General features: G+C 38.1%; 1 protein-coding gene across 4 annotated transcripts in view; it reads right to left on the bottom strand.

Moving 5' to 3' along the window:
• GLRA2 (glycine receptor alpha 2) overlaps positions 1–19,757 on the bottom strand; it is a 126,291-nt gene that overhangs the window by 66,292 nt on the left and 40,242 nt on the right. For 3 of the 4 annotated variants that reach the window (XM_040057075.1, XM_040057076.2, XM_058419510.1), the window contains exons 5-7: positions 14,586–14,668; positions 13,524–13,661; positions 11,088–11,302 (exon numbers count right to left, since the gene is read on the bottom strand). In XM_040057075.1, the coding sequence (XP_039913009.1) occupies positions 11,088–11,302; positions 13,524–13,661; positions 14,586–14,668 (436 nt within the window). The remainder of the gene's footprint in view (positions 1–11,087; positions 11,303–13,523; positions 13,662–14,585; positions 14,669–19,757) is intronic. The other variant, XM_040057077.1, reaches the window with a different exon arrangement.

Raw genomic sequence — 19,757 nt, 5'->3', positions numbered from 1 at the left:
GAATTCATTTTCAGCTGAAGATAGCATATCTGAAAATTCACTTTCATTCTCTCTTCAGGGTGATTTTCACTTGCCTTTTCTTTAGTAGAGCATCACAAAAGAGTATAAATTGAAAAAAAAATCATAATGAGAACAGCAGCTAGCAGTGCCAAGGATGTATTTTAGAAGTCTCTTTCACAGATGGCAGAAAGAGGAGGTGGGTAAGATGATTTTGAACTCTACTGTGGTCAACAGCTGTTACTGAAAACACCTTGCTTTAACTAAGAGGAAAGTACATCTGAAGGAAGTCGGTCTAATCATGGAAATTATGAATTAAACTGGCCAGATGAACTGCCATGAAGTGCAGTTCCCATATTCAGGCAATGTACAGGCTTTAATTAGAAATGTCTTTCAATTTGGGAAAAGATTTTACTGAAACCTCATTAATGTAAGAAGTTAATCAACTCTTATAACTGTACTCACCAAGACAATTTTACCTTTAAACAATTCACCCTGGAATCATTTGCCAGAATACAGGTCTTTCCTGGAAGGATGTGTAGTACACATATTTTTAATTTGTTGTGAAACATCTGTCTCCTCTTTCAGTCAATGAAGACTGTTCCAGTCTGTTCCAGCTGTGTGGTTCATACACAACACTTCCAGCATGAGCAATGTAGTACTTATCCTGATTCTAACAGGACATTGGAAAATGGTTAGGAAAAAAATTGTCACTTCTTATTTACCAAAAATACCCAACCATACCTAGTTAAAATCAACACTACACCATTACTAAAACATGACAAATGAGCCAACATCAGAGGGAATAATTAACCAATTAAGAGACTAATTATGAGTTTTTCTTCCCCCTCACTAGATGGGGCAGATAGAGAAAACAAGGTACCAAAAAAAAAAAAAAAAAAAAAAAAAAAAAAAAAAAAAAAAAAAAAAAAAAGCGCCGCATTGCTTCCTAGAGCTGTATTTTATCCGTCTTGAGATACATAAAAACCAGTGCTGGGGTGTTTTGTTTTTTTTCTATCCAGGCATAGATATATGCATAAATGTATTATTTTCATAACTCTGTCATCCTTGACTTTGGGGAGCCCTGGTAAAAATAAGGGCAGCAGTAAAGCCTGAGCATCTGAATGCTTTAAGTCACATCATTCCCAATGACAGGATTTTGTTTTCATTCTGAGCAGATTCTGTTTGTGCTAGAAGGTTCAGGAGACAGCAAAATGCAGCCAACAAACTCATAAAATAGATCCTGTCAGACAACTACAGCTTCCTTTAAAAAGCAAGTATCTTTATTGTTTGAATTAGAAAAAAGAAACAGAACAGTGTCTAAATCTAAAGAGCTCCTATTATAGTCCTGACATTTGGGCTGCTTCATTTTCTTAATTTTTCATATTTGCTTTGTCAGTTCTATGGAAAATCAAAGTTGCTTTAAGTAATTTTTTTTTTTTTTTTTTTTTTTTTTTTTTTTAAATAATGAGCAGAGCACACTCAAGCAGAGTGGTGTGGTCCAGAAGGGTGGTACTGTCACTGATGTCTGTCACCAACCTATATAGTTCCCTCAGAAATTAAGTGATGTTTTCAAGTTGATCATCCCTTAAAAAATGGATGGACATCAATGCCTCCTGACCACAGATAAATTAGAAAAGTAGAACTGTTAACAAAATTTTAGTACAAATCAATCAATAAAATGTTTCAATTGCCATTACACACACAAAGGAAAATGCCCCTCTGCAGAAAAGAGACAGAAAATGCAATAATTTACATCAATGCAGTAATTAAAGGCAAATTTTAGTTTCTCAGTAGACAACCTTATAACACAAAATGTTTCTCCAATAAGTGACAAATATTGATATATTCTCCTTATAACAGTGTCATTATCAATATCTATTCATAACATAATTGTACTATCTTTTCTAGTAATCATTGACCTGAGCAACATTTGTTATGTGGTCTCCCTTTTTTCTAACTTGCATTTTCTGCTGTGACTTAGTCATTATGTTCCTCTCTAGACGTATTGAAAGCTCTGGCTCCATTCCCCAGAGCCTTAACCTTTGGTGAAATGAGGGAAGACAGCACACAATGTCTCTTTCTCACAGGCAGGGCAGACTAACACCAGATAGAAGCTACTGAGGATCAAAGCTTTTTATTCTCATGCTCCCTTCTCTTTGAGACAAGATATCTCAATTAACTCCAAGCTTCTAGGAAAAGGAAATAAGAAGAAAAAGGCACTATTTCATCACGTTTTAAAACTTTAATACAAGGGTTTGTGAATAATGACACATTCTAGAATACACGACCATGCCTTATAAACCAAAATTATGTCATTTTCTTGCCAATACCTAGTTAAGAATTGTTTAATTTCCAAAGCTGATCTTACTTCAGCAAAGACTATTATGCCACACTATTGGTGAATTAAAGTTGTAGTTTTGTCATAACACAGATATTTTATGTAAAAACAAGACACACTGAGTCATTTAATTTCTGCTCCCACAGAGGTTGGATGCATCCATGAAAAAGAAAATTGTCTCCCTCTGTTTTCCTTGCATGGAAGGGGGAGAGGAGAAGAAGGAATTAATACTTTCAGGTATCAATATCAACAAGCGATTCTTTTTCCCCATGAAAATGTTGCCCAAAGGGAAAAGAAAGACCTGTCATTCAAATAACAGAATTCAAATGGTTCCATTGTCACTCAAAGACAACTTTTAGGAGTAAGATGTCAATGGTCCAGCTGCTTCAGCAGCCACATGCTGTGAGCACTGATATTCAGACTGGAAGGCAGCAGCCTTGAGGTAAGCTCCAAATGAAAATGTTTTTTGCAGACTCCAGGGGATCCCATCAACATTATTTCAAATGAAATATTAACAGAATATATTCATAAGTAATAGTTCTAGATGATATAATAGAGTCAAGACTTGCAATTACTTGAAACGAATGAGCCACAACAGAGTACATCATTGCTCCAGAGCAGGTTTGCAGTGCTTATGTCTGTGAGAGAGCAGCACCAGACACTCCTCAGAGAGACACTAAAAGCCACCAGAAAGTCCTGAAGGGTGTGACAATGAAGCTGAAGGCTCCACTATCGTGCCAGGGTTATGAAACAAACAGCAGACTGGTGTACACAATAACTTCAACCCTTCTTTGTTGCTTGAAATAGGCTCAGCTGAATGCCAGCCCTCCCAGAAGAATGTATTATAAAATTTGCTGAGGAAGTGCCAGGAGTACTCAAACTACATCCCAGAGGTATTCAGGCACATCTTATTGCATATTTTTAGCTGTCACACATGACAGCAACTACTGCTTTTGTTGTACAGTAAATACCACCGTCTTCACTATACAGAAAAGTAAACTTTGAAGTTTAGATGAGTACAGTGGAAAAGGTGACCGATTTACTGAATCATTCATTTTTCACTCTCATAGAGTAGAATCTGCTATAGATCCTAATGTGTTGATATTAATCAGACAACATACCAGTCATATCTCATCAGTCAGTTTTGCACAGAATGAAGGTGTCTTGGCTTATGTAACCTAAAAATGTGTATTCTGTTTCATCTGTTGAAAGCTGTTTTTTGGGAGATGTTTTATCTTTCTCTTGTAACTCCAGGGGGGGAGGGGACAGATGCCTTCTGATAATGGCCTAGCCATTAAAACCAGGTGGGACAGTGTTTCTTATCTCTTTCACCACCCCTCCATCCTCCAGAGGGACATCTTCTGATAATGGGCCATTAGGGCACATTCCATCATCCCATTGTGAGATGCTCTACACAGTGGGGGAGGAGCCAGCTGTTCCTAGCTAGATAAAAACTGGGACTGAAGGACACAAGGTATCCTGCTTTTCCACTGGATCCTGGAGGAAGACCGGACCCGTCTCATCACCACTGGACTTTCTACAGGACCATCTGTACTTCACAGAACCACATCTCTTACTCCAGGAGGACTTATTCGGACTGCTTCCAATCCAACACCCTGACCAACAGGGCGCTAGGTTGTATCCCTGACTCTATCAGGGTTTTTCCAGGGTTTTTTGTTTTGCATGCTTGTTTGGTTTTTTGTAGTACTACTTTTTTTTTACTTTTTTTTTTTTTTTTTTTTTTTTTTTTTTTTTTAATAATATTCCTAGTAAAGAACTGTTAGTCCTATTCCCATATCTTTGCCTGAAAGCCCCTAATTACAAAATTATGATAATTTGGAGGGAAGGGGATTTACATTCTCCATTCCAAGGGGGGCTCTGGCTTTCCTTGGCAGACAACTGCCTTTTATAACCAAGACAGAAGGACAGAGAGAAACGCTAGAACCCACACATTGTAAGACCCAAAGATTGTCCAGGGTACCATGTATCTGCAGCCAAACTAAAGAGAATAGTTTACTTTGACAATTTCTAGCATCAGATTTAGGTGCTGTGTTTAACTTTTGTATCGTTCTTTCTCCTCCTTTTCTCACAAGTAGCATGGGTTCTGCTGGGGTTTGTCTTCTTACCTATGCAGAATACTGAAGACTTCTGTTTTATAGAACTAGAAACAGTTGTGGAGTGGAAGAAAAATAATTATTCCTATTATGGATGCATGATCACAGCATATATAACTGTGCCAAAGCTCATCCAATATCATATTATTTGAGATTTCTAGTCCCAGTGAAGTTGTAACTGCATAGGCTAGCTCTGTAAGCATCTACCTAGATCTCAAAGGTGCAAAATTTTCAAGAAAAGAAAGTGTCTTTAACATGACCAGCTGCTGTAGCTGGAAGTAGCAGAGAAGTTTCTGGGCACCACGTATTCTTTTAATTGGAGCCAAGAATGTATTTTCAAGCTGGCACTAACCTGGCCACAGTGCTATTAATATTTGAAGCTGCTGGGAAGTTCTCACTGATACTCTACGCATCATTTGGTGCATGTACCACATCTCCCACTGTCGTTCAAGCCCTCAAGCATACACACATTAATAGCCTGCCTCAAAACCACTATTGAGAAAACATAATTAAAGGGAGCAGAATTAAAAATAAAGAAATTGAATATGAAAATTTGTAGAGCAGAACCAGAAAACACCTTTCCTGAGCTATAAGTTATGTGTAGGTGCTTATAAACTACTTGTCAGGAACAATTTTTTTAATAGCATTTTGTAGGACAGTTTATTTATACACAAAAGTCTATATTTAGTCCCAATCACTTTGTACCTATTTAATTGCTTCATTAAATCACAGTATGCAAAGGAATGTTCACTTACTTAAAAACTTCTTTTTACTTTCTGAACTTTTTTTGTTGAAAAATAGGTTCAGTCTATATAACTTCCTTCATCATACAGAGTAGAACTGTTTTTATATCCAGATTCAAATACTGTATGGAATACACCAATGGATATTGAAAATATTGTCTCACTACACAAATTAGTTGTACCTAGTATTGTCAACCCCCACTCACCCCCAAAAAAGAGTTAAAGTAGTTTTCAAGATCTTTTAATATTAGTAAAGAAGGAATATATGCTGTATGTTAAAACTGTAATGTGAATGGAAACATTATATAAGAATGCTGGAAATTAAAAAAATGAGTGAGTCCTAAAATATTTCCGTGTAGGCACATGACTGAAGAGTAGCCTCATGGCTACCTGACAGTGCAGCCTAACTTTCAAGAGTTTGGACAGGATACCCTCTTTCACTCTTTCAGAAAACTGACAACCAGTAAAATACTCAAGGGTCCCAAAGAAATTTTTTAAAAGTTGAAGTTTGTTTACAGTAGCACTATCAGGATACATAAATATGTGATGTAGACTAGACACATTAAAGTATCAAGGTTTAGGACCATTAGGTCTCCAACAAGAATTTGTAAACAGCTTATAACAATAAAGTTGTCTTTATCACTTAAGCAGTGTGTAAAATGCTCAGACACCCATATAATACAAGTCCCAATTAACAAATCTCATGATTGCCAAATTACTTCCATATTACCTCTTCAGATCCTGAGACTAGAATAAAAGTAATTTGTCAAAAAATTTCTTCCATTCCAAGTTACTTCATTATTGCTGTTTTATCATAATACCACATCAGAATGTATCATTCTCTGTTTTGCTAATGAAAGAATAGGCAATCACCTTGGTGCTCTACTTCCTGTGAAAACAAATGTTCACAGAACAAAATCATCACTGATAATAGGCACCTATTCCTTTGTCCTTATTGGTATTGTTCCTAATTTTTTTTTTTTTTTTTTTTTTTTTTTTTTTTTTTTTTTTTTGTGATAACAATTTAACCTTAAATTAAAAAAAAAAAAAAAAAAAAAAAAAAAAAAAAAAAAAAAGGTGCTATATTCTTGTATCTTCTTTCCTTGATAGCTTCTGGAATTCAGAAAAAGGAGACTGGCCTGCCAGAAGTTGAAGAATCTGTAAAAGTCTCCAAATATGCAGGGGATAGTGGATGATATGTAAAACCAATCATTTACTGCCAAAGGCTTTGGTTTTGTAAGTCTCTGTACTTATGCTTTTATTGCATTTAGTAATATATGTAGTGATTTAAAGCAAAATGAAGTGAATGAAAGGACTTTGAATGAGAGGTTTTTTCTGCACAGATTGATCCCCGGGGACAGAAAATGCATTCATTAAGCGCTGTGCATTAAAGTAACACAATATGAAAGCTATGCAACTGTGTAAAATACAGTTGCTATATCTTGACTTAAAATATCCTGAAATGTTTTGCTTTATGACATTAAAAGTAACTCATTTTCTTGGACTGTTGTTGCTAAGGTTTGGTTTATGTAAGTGTTTTAAAAAGAAAGCAGTCTGAAAAATGCACAACTAGCACAGCAGAGAACTCATTATTCTTTCAAATGCCTCTTTTGAAAAACCTTTCAAAGTTTTTATTCTGTTGATTCAACAGGAAAGCCATTTACAAGTAAAAAGAATAGCAAGAAAATGGTGCTTCAAAGCTCTGAAGAAAAGAACTGCTTTGTAACTCTTAACAGTTCTGCGCTACTGGACCTTGAATTCCACCCGCTTTACTCCCCCAGCTTATACACATCTGGGACTGCGAGTAAAGACAGATGTCTTGGTGCCCCTTGTGGTGCCCAGACAATCTCAGCCCCTGTTTGGATGGATAGAGAGTGCCCCATGGGTCTGATACTTCCAGAGAACAAGCACGTGCTGGGCCCTGCATGGAGGTACAGTAGGTGACATCAGGTCCATAACTGGTGAGCCCTGGAGTTTCTCTGCAGAGGTAAAGCCCAGCACAGCCCAGGTGCAAGGGATGTCCCTGGCTCATGCACAGGACTCACACAGAAAGCTCAGGGGTTCATGGAGATTTCACTGTGGCTGTGTGGTCACAGTGATCACCCAGCTGGCGTCCAGGATTTCTGCTCAGCTGTCTGATCAGCAAGAGCCACTGGTGCAGCTGGGTGCACAAACATCACACAGATGGAATTTCTAAGTGGAAAGTGAGGATGTGACCAGGGAAATCAGACATAAGAGTATCAGATGTGGGTAAGACTTATACACATGAACATGAGAAAAGGAACTGATCATAGGAATCCTGCTACTTTGGATCACCGTTCCTGGGCATCCCAGTGATGGATTAGTCAAACTAGAAGTAGGGAATTCCATCCCAGCTTTCTGGATGAGTTCTTTACCAACCCCTAACACAGCCAACCAGGGCAATTCTGCTTACAGGACCCCTCCCAAGTCTTCTGTAACATACATAAAATAATTACATCACTTTAAAAGAGATTGGCTCCACGGTGAATATTTCTCTGCAGATACTCCTTATATAGAAAATTATTATTTCATGGACTGACAGTGCATTATTTCTCAGTTTATGCTAAAAGTTTGGAGGAAGATAACCTTTCTGCTTTCTGAATCAGGCACTGCAGGTCACCTTTCCCAGAATAGTAGCTTTGCTGTGATGTAATCTGCCTCATAGTCTACTCTTACCTTTGGTAAGAAAGAAATTGACTTTACAGAAGAATAATGGAAAAAAGGCATACTGATTTCTTTATTACTGTGCTGCTGGTAGTGGAATTTCACCCTATATGCTTAGATAGAATTAAAAAATAATCCAAATATAGTAATTCCACAGAAATACTACAAATTTTACCAAAGAAATATATTTCATTTAGAAGAGTGCATTCTAGACACTTCTCCTATATGCAGCAAATATGAGCTTCAGATTGAATTAATTTCATTCTTTCATTTATTTTCATTTTCCCTTCTTTCCTTTTCAGCAATCTCAATCTTTGTTTAATTTTCAACAGCTGAGTGCCTAATGTCTGTGTGGCCATGACCTACTATTATGAAATCTGTGTATGGAAATGAATTTTAGTTATTAATATGGAAAAGAGCAATTTTAAGCAAACAGAACATTGTCGTGTTATCTTACACCAGTGTTGAGAACAATATGTAGGTAATTACTTCTAAACAGCAACACTTTAGTAATTTAGATAGTAACTTGGAAACAGACAAAAAAACCTAAGGAATCTTATCACAATTCTGCTTTGACTTTCTCTAGGTAAAGGAATTATTCCATTTAAAGTTGGCAGGTTTTGATACTTTGTTTTTTCTGAGGTAAAGCTCTATTAAAATAGAGAAGGATAGAAAGAAACTCTTGGCATGAAACTGGATAGATTAAAGTTAAATTGCATAAATCTATATTAATAAGAATAAGACACAAAGAAGGATGGGGAAATTATAGCTCTTTTATTCAATCCTAGGCTGCCTTCACAAAGCAAAGTCGCATCTGAGATTTTTTTCAGTATTCTTGCAAAAATAACCCTCCTGAAATATCTTTTTCTGTTAGACATTCCTGCTTGGAGCAACTTTTAAATGGATGTGTCATTGGCAGCCTAACTTCCTCTGTCTTGGCAATATGTAGACAGGGCTTAGAAAACCATAATTTTTAAACAGGGATTTTGAGACTTCAGCTCTGACACTGATTTGATTCAATTCTCCCATATTTTATTTCTAAGTGCATTTCAGCTGGACAGATTTTATTAATAAATAAAATTTGGATATTAAGTTACAGATGGGGTTTTAAAACAGCTAAGTGCCAGCAAGGGCAATACCAAGAAAATATTGCTTCTGTGTGTAAGGAGTCAGGTACTGGTGATTCAGTATGGACCTGAAGGGTGCCCAGATTTCTCCAAGCACCTGTGTCACCTGGGTGGGAGTCAGCCAGCTGGGATGATGGCATTTACTTAGAACCACATTTTTAAGTCAACCGACATACCCTCAAAAGCCCCCACAAGGACTGACTAACATACAGAGATCAAAGCTATAAAATAGATCTCAGCTGAATTACACGGAGACAGTGCAACAGCTAAGCGCAGCCTGACTGAAGCAGGTGTGCTGGCCTTGCTGGTGAGATACTTTTCTTAGTGCCTGCTTTCTGGCAGAGGAGCACAGCTGAATAAGAGAAGATGGAACATGGGCAGAGCACCACCGTTCTTTGACAGCTGATGAGATAAATGTATTTAATCCTGAGACTGGAGAAGAACCTCTCTGATAATCAATCTATCACAGTCAACATATTTTGCATCTTCCCATTCTTTCCACTCAGCAAATAATTTTCTACTCAGAACAGAGCGCAAAAGGAAAACATTTCGGCTGGATCAAAGGTCTATGACAAAAATACCTTCTAAAGCATTAGCATTTGTGGCATGCGAACACTGCAGAGCCTTTTGTCAGGTTTGTTTGCCCAGCAGGAAATCTACTACAGTGCTTGCATTATCTATACTTCTCAAACAATTTATAAGAAACTTGGAATATTTCACTTGGATTCATGTTGTGCCATCTAGACGCAGTCTTAAGCAACTCCAAATTTGCTGCTTAAAGAGCCTGTATGTTTCTTGCCAAGATTATCTTTTCAGACATTCCTTTCAGAACGTTCACTGGTAATATCGACCGAATTGTCTGAACAAATATTTAATAAATTTTCAGTTTGAAATTCTGAATATATGAGAGGCTTTCAGTTTGCATGGAAAATTATGCACATCTCCAAGTGAGTAAGTGAAGCTAAACTAAATGTTGTACTCACCAGATTTTTAACAGATACTTTGTCATTACTAACAAAGGAGTAACACAATCTGTGCACTTTTTGGAGCTGCCCTCAATTTTTGAAGTTACCCTCCCTTTTACAACTTGCATATTTGGAATGAGACAAAATGTGATACTGAGGGTGAAGCATCACAATATATGGTCTGCTTTCTTGGAATGGATCATGATCTACATGAACACCCAGAACTTGTGCTTTTCATTGATACTATGACCCCAGTCCCTTTGATGCTGGATTCCTGGAAAAGGACTCTTCAGGGACTGTATCCCCTAACTCCTTAGACTACTGGAAACTTACTCTGACATCCCTTTGAGAAAATTGTATAAAACCTGAGCTTGCACATTAAATTCTGCTGGGAATGCTGTTATCAGAAGCATTTGGTCTGTGCCTATGCTTTAAAAAGCTGTCGGCCTGAATATAAAGAGAATCCAGTCTGTAATCTGTAAATTCATCTACAGCATCTGGCCAGGATTAAAAAGACCACAAAATTTGAATGAGAGTATATTTTTGTGTGCAGATAGGATGAAGATCTTCAGATGACACTTGAATGAGTGGAATATGGACAAATTCTTCTGTGAAACAAAGACATCAGCAATTCCACACTACAAGGTTTCTCCAAAGAAATCTTTTAGTTGCATATATATTACATACTTGTATTTTATATACACATTTTTGGGAGATATATTTATATATTTATTGGACTAAGTTCTATATCTAGAAACACCAAGATATACGAGTCTAAGAGTCCAGTGTTTTTAAAGTCCCCAGTCTAGAAAAAAAACAAGTAAGATATCTAAATACCTCAGAAAATCTGGTTTCTAAACCCTCAAAAATATGTGTCAAAACTAGTAGGAACTTATTAAAAATTCATACCGCTGCACCATTCAGCCATCCACCGAAACAGCAGAAACATTCCTTAATCCAAATGCAAGGGTGCTGCGGGTTTAACATTACACTGTTACCACTTTCTAACATATCCTTATCAGATGTGTATTTACACAAACCTTGCTGAAATTTCAAAGAATAGCACAAACACTTCTTATTAGGAAAAAAATTATGGTACAAAATTAGTTCCTTACTTTTGGGAGGGAAGCTCTCGATCCTGAGCTTTGCGTGGTCATTGTCAAAACTGTAGTGATACCCAGTGCAACTCTGGCTGGAGCAGCATCCATGTTGATCCAGAAAGAAACCCAGGATAAAATGACAATCAGCAGGCTAGGAATGTACATCTGGATTAAATAGTATCCCATCTGACGCTCCAAATGAAACTTGACTTCAATGCATGTAAACTTTCCTAGAACACGAAATTACTTTCATAAATGCTTTTTGCACATTTGTATCTCATTTTCTGAACATAGGTTAGATGTGTGGCCTGTTTCCTGAGCTAATACTGTAAGCAAATCCTGACATACAAACACTAGTCAGCCACTTGTTGCATACTAGCTTGGGGGAAGCATGGGACCACTGAAGTATACTGTGCCCAGTTCTTCATATTAACTGAGAAAAAGAATGTCAGCAAAAGTGTTTCAGCTGCAGAAAAATATAAAGTATATGTTTCTTTTCTCAAAATTCAATGAGCTTTTACTTTAATCAAATATAATGTTAAGCATTAAAAGGGGACAGCATTTTTGGTATTTTAGAGGCATGAGATTAAGCAATCGTGTTTGAACAGACAAATTATACACCACTACTCTTACAGTCCTAGGGTAGCCCACACTCCTCGTTCCGCTAATGAGTTTCTGTCTGTGGATTATGTCTCACAGCAGAATCAACTCAAAGTCTACTTTGAATTTTGCTGAAAGTCTGACTCCAGGAAACCTAAACCAATCTCTCGTGGGAGGTGAGTGATCCTTCAAACAGCTGATAGCTGCTGCACAGCAGTCCTGGAGGACAGAGGTTTTGGATTGCCTGACAGTGGAACTAGATGTGCAGCAGGAGCTGCAGAGTCCTGAGCTGCAACCGCTCGTCAGCTACTAATGCAGTCACTCTGTGCTACTCTCAGAATTACTCTGGGTTAGGTACTGCCAGGGCTCTCACTCCAGGGAGACTACAGAAAAGCCTCTCATTCCTGAAGTGTCATGCTAATGGTTCCAAATTACCCCCATCGTGTTGGTTGGAAAATGAATGAAGATGCATTTTTCCTCGTTCAACCTTTCAGAGGAAATTAGATTGTTTGCTGATTTCTGTGATGTCCCTATATTTTTCTGGTGGCCTACAATGCTGAATGGTGGATGCAAGAGTTAGCACAAAGGGGAGCGCAGAGGATGTTTGAAAAAAGAAGGAGTGAAGACTGAGTAATATCCTGACAGCCCAGAAGTTCTAAAATGAGTGAGCTGTGATTTGAAACGCAGGTGCTGAGGGCTGGGCAGAGGCTGCTCCTGACCAGGCTGCCCGTGCAGAAGAGGACTGGGGTGTGGTGGCAGCAATGGCACGAGCAGCACCCTCTGTCAGAGGCTCTCCAGACTTTTGTGGCACAGCCTGGACAGAGAGTTTAGGAGAAGGCTGAGTAATAAGTTTCATCCACATTTTAATTTCACACCAAACTGAAGGAACAAACTACGGAGAAGACAGTAGTGGGGTTACCAATCACAAAGTTCTCCTTCCTTGGTATTTTGGGCTCCAAAATGAGAGGCTGCATTTATAAAAATTAAATCCAGCCATTTTCATGAGATATAAATGTGGCATTATTTTTGGCAGAGGCAGAACCTCTCACATTGTATTATTTCATAGAGTGAAACAAATGTATTTGATGCAACCAGATTAGCTCTTATGCTGAAATGATGAAAAAGCTATTTTAGATGAGAGGGATTATATTTAATCCCAGAGAGCACCCAGAAAACTGTTCTCTAAATGCTGTCCCCATTAAATAAACTCCAAGCAGCTAAATCAAAATTTTAACAGAGTCCCCCCTTCTCTTTGAAGCTAAAGCTAGAAACCACAGCGTTATAAACTCCTAAACAGCAAATGAAAGAAAAAACTTTAGAGCATTAACAAACAATTTCCCAACATTCCATGTCTGTACATTATTCAGATCAGCAATAAAAACATTGTCTTTTGACATGCTACATCTCAAAAATTAGACTACACATAAAAGCTGGCGAAAATTTAATGTTTTTCCTCATTGGCAATTTGATATGCTGGAGAAATAAACCAGGTTTAGAAAAAAATCAGTATTTTAAAAGTGATGAATTGATATTTAATAAAAGAGTTAGGTTTTTTACGTGTTGCATTTTAAGGATATTAAAACAATTAGATTTTTATCAGTTTTTAAATATTTTAAATACTTTAATTATTTTAAGGATATTAGAATACTTTAATGAAATTAAAGGAAAATTTGAAAGTAAATCTTTCAAAAAAACAGAGAAAAATACTTCCTAATTAGATTTAAAAATAAGTGTGACTGAATAAAATTTTAATTTCAATTTTTTTTTTTAATTTTACCCAGATTTTTCCATTGCAAATTGACAATAGATACGATTGGAACAGTTGATAGAAAAAAAGAGAATAATTCTCACCAGTGTTGTAATGTTTTGTGCAATAACCAAGTTCTTTATCTTCTTTCAAAATAAACTGTGGCAAGGTTAAACCCTCTGCGACTTGTACGGGTCCATCACTTAGCCACTCAAATATCAGATCATTCATGGTGTAGCCAACTGCAATGAAAAGTTCAGAGTTTATTAGATGGCAACTCACCAAAAAAACATGTTCTTATGTCTGAGAAGCATGTCTTTTATTGCAGTACGTGTTATCTCAGTTACATTTTCAAACTGCTCAATTAACAACTGTACAATTCCTCTTAGTTGCTATAACTACACCATTACACTACTAAAAACAAGAAGTAAACACTGTTATATTCTCAAGTTCTGCCCCGGTTTGCCACCAAAGACTAATTTTGCTGGCCCAAACCAGTCTAAGATTCACTGGGCACAAAGGCAGGCAGCAGCCCACAGTTCATAGCCATACAGCTAAGTCTTTTCTCCCCTAAATAAGAAAGAAAAAAAAAAACAAAAAAACCAGCTGGCTGGTACCTACTGAATATTGGGAACGATTGCTGGTACCCCTCCTGGGTTTGCCTGACGGTTACCTGGGCAGGCTGAGGCAGTGCTGCGGTGTGTGCTGGCAGTGACACAGCACGGAGGGTGTGAGCTGGTTGCCCTGTCCATGCCTTGCCTGTGTTTAGCACACCAGCTTGGGCATCACTAAGATGACCAATGCTTCATCGGGTATTTCGCTTCCATTTTCCAAAAGTGTGCCTTGACATAGCAAATCCCTGGCTATGTAATGATTGTTCTCACTTTCCTGAAATTCAGTAATTTCTCCCACATGTCATTGCTGTATTTACCCTGTAAGTGATGCAACTCTGATGGGTAAGGTGGTGTGACCCAGGAGGGGGAAAGGTAAGGGAGCAGGAGAAGCACAGAAATAGCGATCCTCACGTTATGGTGATAAACATAATTCCCTTATAAAGCAGGAATACTGAGAATCACCACACAAATGTGATAATATAAATACAATCTAATCACTGAATGTTTGGGTAAAAACTTGTTATTTGATAGGTAAAGCAATTGGGCACTCACAGCTCTCTAGCTGCATTGTACATGTCTGTACATCCATTGGAAAATTCTTCAAGTCCATGGGACAGGACAAGGTTAAAGTAAGCCTAAAATTAGAGGGGGAAAAACAATATGTTAGACATCCACAGGTTTTATTTAAAGCCCCATACTTAGAATTCAAAGGATCAAGACCAAATCTTAACACCTCAAGGTCTGGGCTCATCTCCCCTTTGAGCTTTTAAACATGTGAGAGCTGTGGAGACAAAAATTTGTGAGCAAACAGGACGCTTGCAGCCTGCCCTGGCTGAGCACAAAGAACAGAGGCAGAGAAAACAACATCAGGTTAGTAATACATGCTCTCCACTAATGAACCAATAATCCAAAAGCTGAAATGCCTGGTCATGGGACACATGTTTTTAAGTTTCATTTGGGGAAAAAAAAAAAAAAAAAAAAAGGAAACAACAACCATGTTTTTTTTTTTTAACAGAGTGCATTTGTTCTGTTGGAACAACGAATCCCATTTCCAAGTCTTCATTCTTATTGCTTAGCCACTAAAAGAAGGAAGAAAACATTATACAGTACAAGAATCACAATGCATTAAAGGACTACAGATAGAAGAAAGTAAGCCTAAAGGAACATAATCATACAAAATATATTTCTCTTTTAATATTTCAGTTGTTATTGTCCCAGATAAAGCATAACTTTACTTAAATGGGAATACTTGTAATGTTTCTTTCTTCTTTTTTTTCTTTTTTTTTTCTTTTTCTTTTTTTTTTTTTCTTTTAGTTGATTTAACCTTTTAACATTTGACTGAAATCTATTTCAAGACTATCTCTTCTGGGGGTTTTGTTTGTTTGTTTGTTTGTTGTTTGTTTATTTTGTGTGTGTGAGAAGAAACCATTTTTAGCTAACCAAGATATTGGGATAGCTTAATTACAAGCAACTAGCTGTGATAAACTGTATAAATATTAGGATTTTGTTTTAAATAATATTTTTAAAATACATTTTTATTTCTGATAACATTCAGCACAAAAAAAAAAAAAAAAACCAAAAAAAACCACTCTGTAACAACGAATGCAAAAAAACCCAAAACAAAACAAAAACAAACAAACAAAAAACAACAACAAAAAGCCCTCCGTGCCCTTTTATTTTGAAGGGCAGTAACGAGACTGTCCAATTTGAAGGGACACTGAAACATTAACATAGTATAATGACAATAATTTTTTAGTTGTCAGTGAACCCACAGGTCAGCTGTTTAGAATTTGTTGTCCCACAAATGTATGTGATCACTACAGAGAAATTCTTGACCAAATTCTGTCTCCCACGATGATCTTGTGGTTCTTACCACCTACAACTGATTCAAGGTCTTTCAGTCTGTCTCTTCACCATGTGAAGTTTTGGGGACCACCTGTCTGTGGCTTCTAACCATAAAATCACTGTGACAAAAAGATGATATTTAGGTAATAGAGATCAAAAAAATCTCAGCCAGCTCTAAGATCACATTCAACATCACTGCTATATGCAGGCTACCTAAAAAACATCACACTATTTTCATCTTGACATGGTCTTTAGGAAACAAGATGACAGTATCAGGAAATTAGAGATCACCTTCATGTGGCAGTGAGATGAATAAAAGTCCCCAGTACCCTTCTCAACATCACCATAGGAAGTAAACCCACATTTAACCTTAGCAGAAATATTAAAAAAATAAAATTGTCATCTAGAAAAAGAAAGGTTTATCTAGTAGGTGTGTGTCATTGAAAATCTGTCATTTTCTAATTTTAATATTTTAAGTCCTTGCAAATGTTAACTAGTTTCATTTCTGCTTGGTAATTTCCCGCATTAAAGATTGAGCTAATAAAGCTGCTAATCCCCAGCATTAACAAAACAGTGTCTCTGCCTCTTCCCTGAAACACTGCTATATCAAACTCCCTTCTCTTCAGTCATCTTCTAAATGTGGCTTACACATTTTAAGTTCTTTTCAAATGTGCCTTTATGCAAACACAGCCTTTGTAAAAATGCCATTTGTTTGCAATCATTGAAGTAGGCATGGGCTATTCACCCCTTGGATTTTACTGACTGTCAGGTGTGGACTGCACACCGACTTCATTTCCTTTCTCCTTCATCCCTTTTTACACCCCCAAAATTCAAGTAATCTGGGGGTTTGACTACATACATGGTCAGGAAAGTCTCTTGTTATATTAATAAAACATTTATGAGAAAGCGTATACACTCAGTTGTAGCTTTCAAGATTCACAAGGAAAAAATCATCTATCTCCATTGATATAAGGTAGATATATATATTTTTTCCCTTGGAAGTGAGATGAGAAAATTATATAGGCTCATTTGTAGGTCCACACAAAGCCTAATGTCCTACTTTCTCTTCATAATCATTGTTGTCTTTCAAAAAGACTTAATTATTCTCTTATCACCCTGAAAATAATTAAAAATAATTTTTATTCACTGTGTTGATGAGACTAGATCAAGACATCCCGCCCTTATAGTTTTACCTCTACCTGTTGTTCACCTCAGCTCAGTAGCCATTCAGAATTAGCATCTTTGTCTCTAATCCCTTTTAACAGCAGTAATGCAAGTGTGGAAACAAGGGGTTGGAGCCTTGTATCATCCACAGATCCACTGATTTTCAACAAGATTACTGTATACTACATGTTCAGCAGCTGGAATTTGAAATAGATCTGAAGTCCATGGTGGTGGGTTAATTTATACCAGTTGACACCTTTTCAGGAAAACTATGAGCCTGCAAATGTTTCCAAACTCTAGTGCCATGTCACTACTTCCATACCTACGTTAATAAGGGCATGGGGTCATAAACAGAAAGTGTTAGGTAGATATGGCTACCCACAACGGTGATAATAAGTGTCATCGACAGAAGATATTTCAGAAAAATGAATGTCTCACACTTGGCAAATTTAAAAAGGGCCCCTGGAGGTTTGGAGCAAAGAGCAAATTTAATGGGGAATTACCCTGATGAATACTTTAATCGTTAATAAAACAGAACAAACCGCTACAGAACAATTATTTTATTTTCCAGGCATCCTGCCACCAAGGCAGTTGAGAAGCATAAACAACAGATTGGTGGTGGAGGACCATAAAACACTGATGGGAAGTGCTTTATGAACCATCTGTAAAACTGAAGTGAGAAGAAGCTGACCAGAGTCTTGATTTTGCGTTCCATTACCTGAGCACCCTCCGCCCCACGCCTGCCAGCCCCAGGGGGCACAGCTGGCTCAGGGAAAGCTCTGGGGCTGAACACGTTCTGTTTTCCAGCTGAGCAGAGAGGGCAGGAGGGAGCAGGAGAGACTCACGTCTCCAGTGCCTCAGCACACCAGGCAAAGTGCCAGGGACTGCAAGCTGCCTCAGAGAAGAGGCAAAGCTGCTCTCTTCCTTTCCCCCCCTGCTCCCTCACCCAACCCCCAGCCAAGGAAGAATCAAGCCCTGGAATAATGCAAATAAGAGCATGAACAGGACAAAACACAGAATCAGAGCCAGAAAACAAAACATGAACAATTAGCTGCGGCTGTGATGAAAATAACAAATAAATAAATAAATAAAGCCACTGAGCAGCGCTGTAGCACAGACAGGGCTATAATCCAAGTACTCCAGGGCAGCATTCTCTGCATTTTGTTTTGGACCCTCTTCCTGAGGATTCCCTCACACACCAGGCAAGTCCTCCTGAGCAGCATCTGCTGGCACCTTAAATGCCTTCAAAGTGCAGCAGGCACTGCTGGGATTTCTTCACTCACCATTTCATTCAAACTCCCCTCTTTCATCCCCTGGTTTCACTATAAAGTGCTGAGATATCACTAAGACTTAGCTTGTGGGTCTGTCTTTCTCCCCAGCCCCACTCAAAATCTTTATTTCTGGTCACCTCAGGGACCCACTTATAGCACCACTCAGAGGTCTGCATCCCCCAATTTCTGATGGTAGGGAGGCAAGGTCCTCCAGGCTGTGGCCCCTGTCACAGAAGTCAGAATAGGGCATCTCCTGGGGGGGGGGGTGGGAAATAAATAGCCTGACTGCTTAATCAGAAACCCTCATGCTGGTTATCTGTCACACCTGAACATGTTTTGCAGTGTCAGTGTTTTCTCCTGGTGTCAGCAGGCGTGGCCCTAGATGGGCCAGCAGCAGAACTCAGCACAGGCACTGCTGCTGCATCCAGCCATCATCCTCCGAGGAAAAGGCGAAGGGGTCACACACAGGTGCAGCCAAGGGGGCTCAGAGGTATTTATCTGTAGTGCAACCAAGTCCTGGGCTCAGTACTGGGGCTGAGATACTGTGTTTCCTGGTCATCCTTTGACCACTCCTGCCTTTATCCTGTTCTTTCTCCAGCCTGAAGATGTTTTCCCCACCTCCTCATATGCCTGCTTATCTACCCTACATCTCTCCCAGGGTACCTACCTGACAAAGAGCCCTGACATTTTCTGTTGCCTCCTGGTCTGTCCTCACACCCTTTCCCGCTCCTGTTTACCAATTCCTGTCAAACACCACTCCCACCTGCCTTCAAGGTGAGTCTTGAGGCCATTCTGCCTTTGACAACTAACCCCCGAAGCAGCATAATCAGTAGAGGGTGAGGATCTTGAATTAAAATATGTATATATATATACACACACACACACACACACACACATATATATAAATAATTAAAAAATCAATAATCACTAGAAATTAAATGCTTGTAAATATATTATTCTCAAGATGACTCCCAACCTCATTCTTTCACTTGAGGGTTTTGAATGCTGGGGCTCCTGACCATCACACCACTTCTCTGATAATCACACAATGCAACAAAAACACTTCAGAGTACTGCTCAGACAGACTGCTTGTGAATGGTCTGCAACACAAATCTGAAGTAATGAGCTGCTAGTATTGGGTTGAACACTTAGGGAATTGTGTTTACACATTACATAATTCATGATTTTTTTTAAAATAAATTTAAGAGAATATGTAATTTTAACTGAGATTTGACATATTGCCTTGTCTGCAGCAACCACTAAACTGTATTCTAACCCAGTCCTTTATAAGCAGCTATCACTTCTTAGCCTGATGTTCTTGCAAGACACACAAAATTTCCCTTGATCTCAGTGATATCTCATCCCAGAACAGGACACTGGCTCCACAAGAGAAGGACCCTGGGGATCATAATACGTGGTATATCATGACCGGGGAGTATTCCTT

Source organism: Hirundo rustica, chromosome 2, assembly GCF_015227805.2.
Source record: "Hirundo rustica isolate bHirRus1 chromosome 2, bHirRus1.pri.v3, whole genome shotgun sequence".
Classification (NCBI taxonomy): Eukaryota; Metazoa; Chordata; class Aves; order Passeriformes; family Hirundinidae; genus Hirundo; species Hirundo rustica.
The sequence above is the reverse complement of the archived record's forward strand: the minus strand, read 5'-3'. Positions and strand labels throughout refer to the sequence as shown.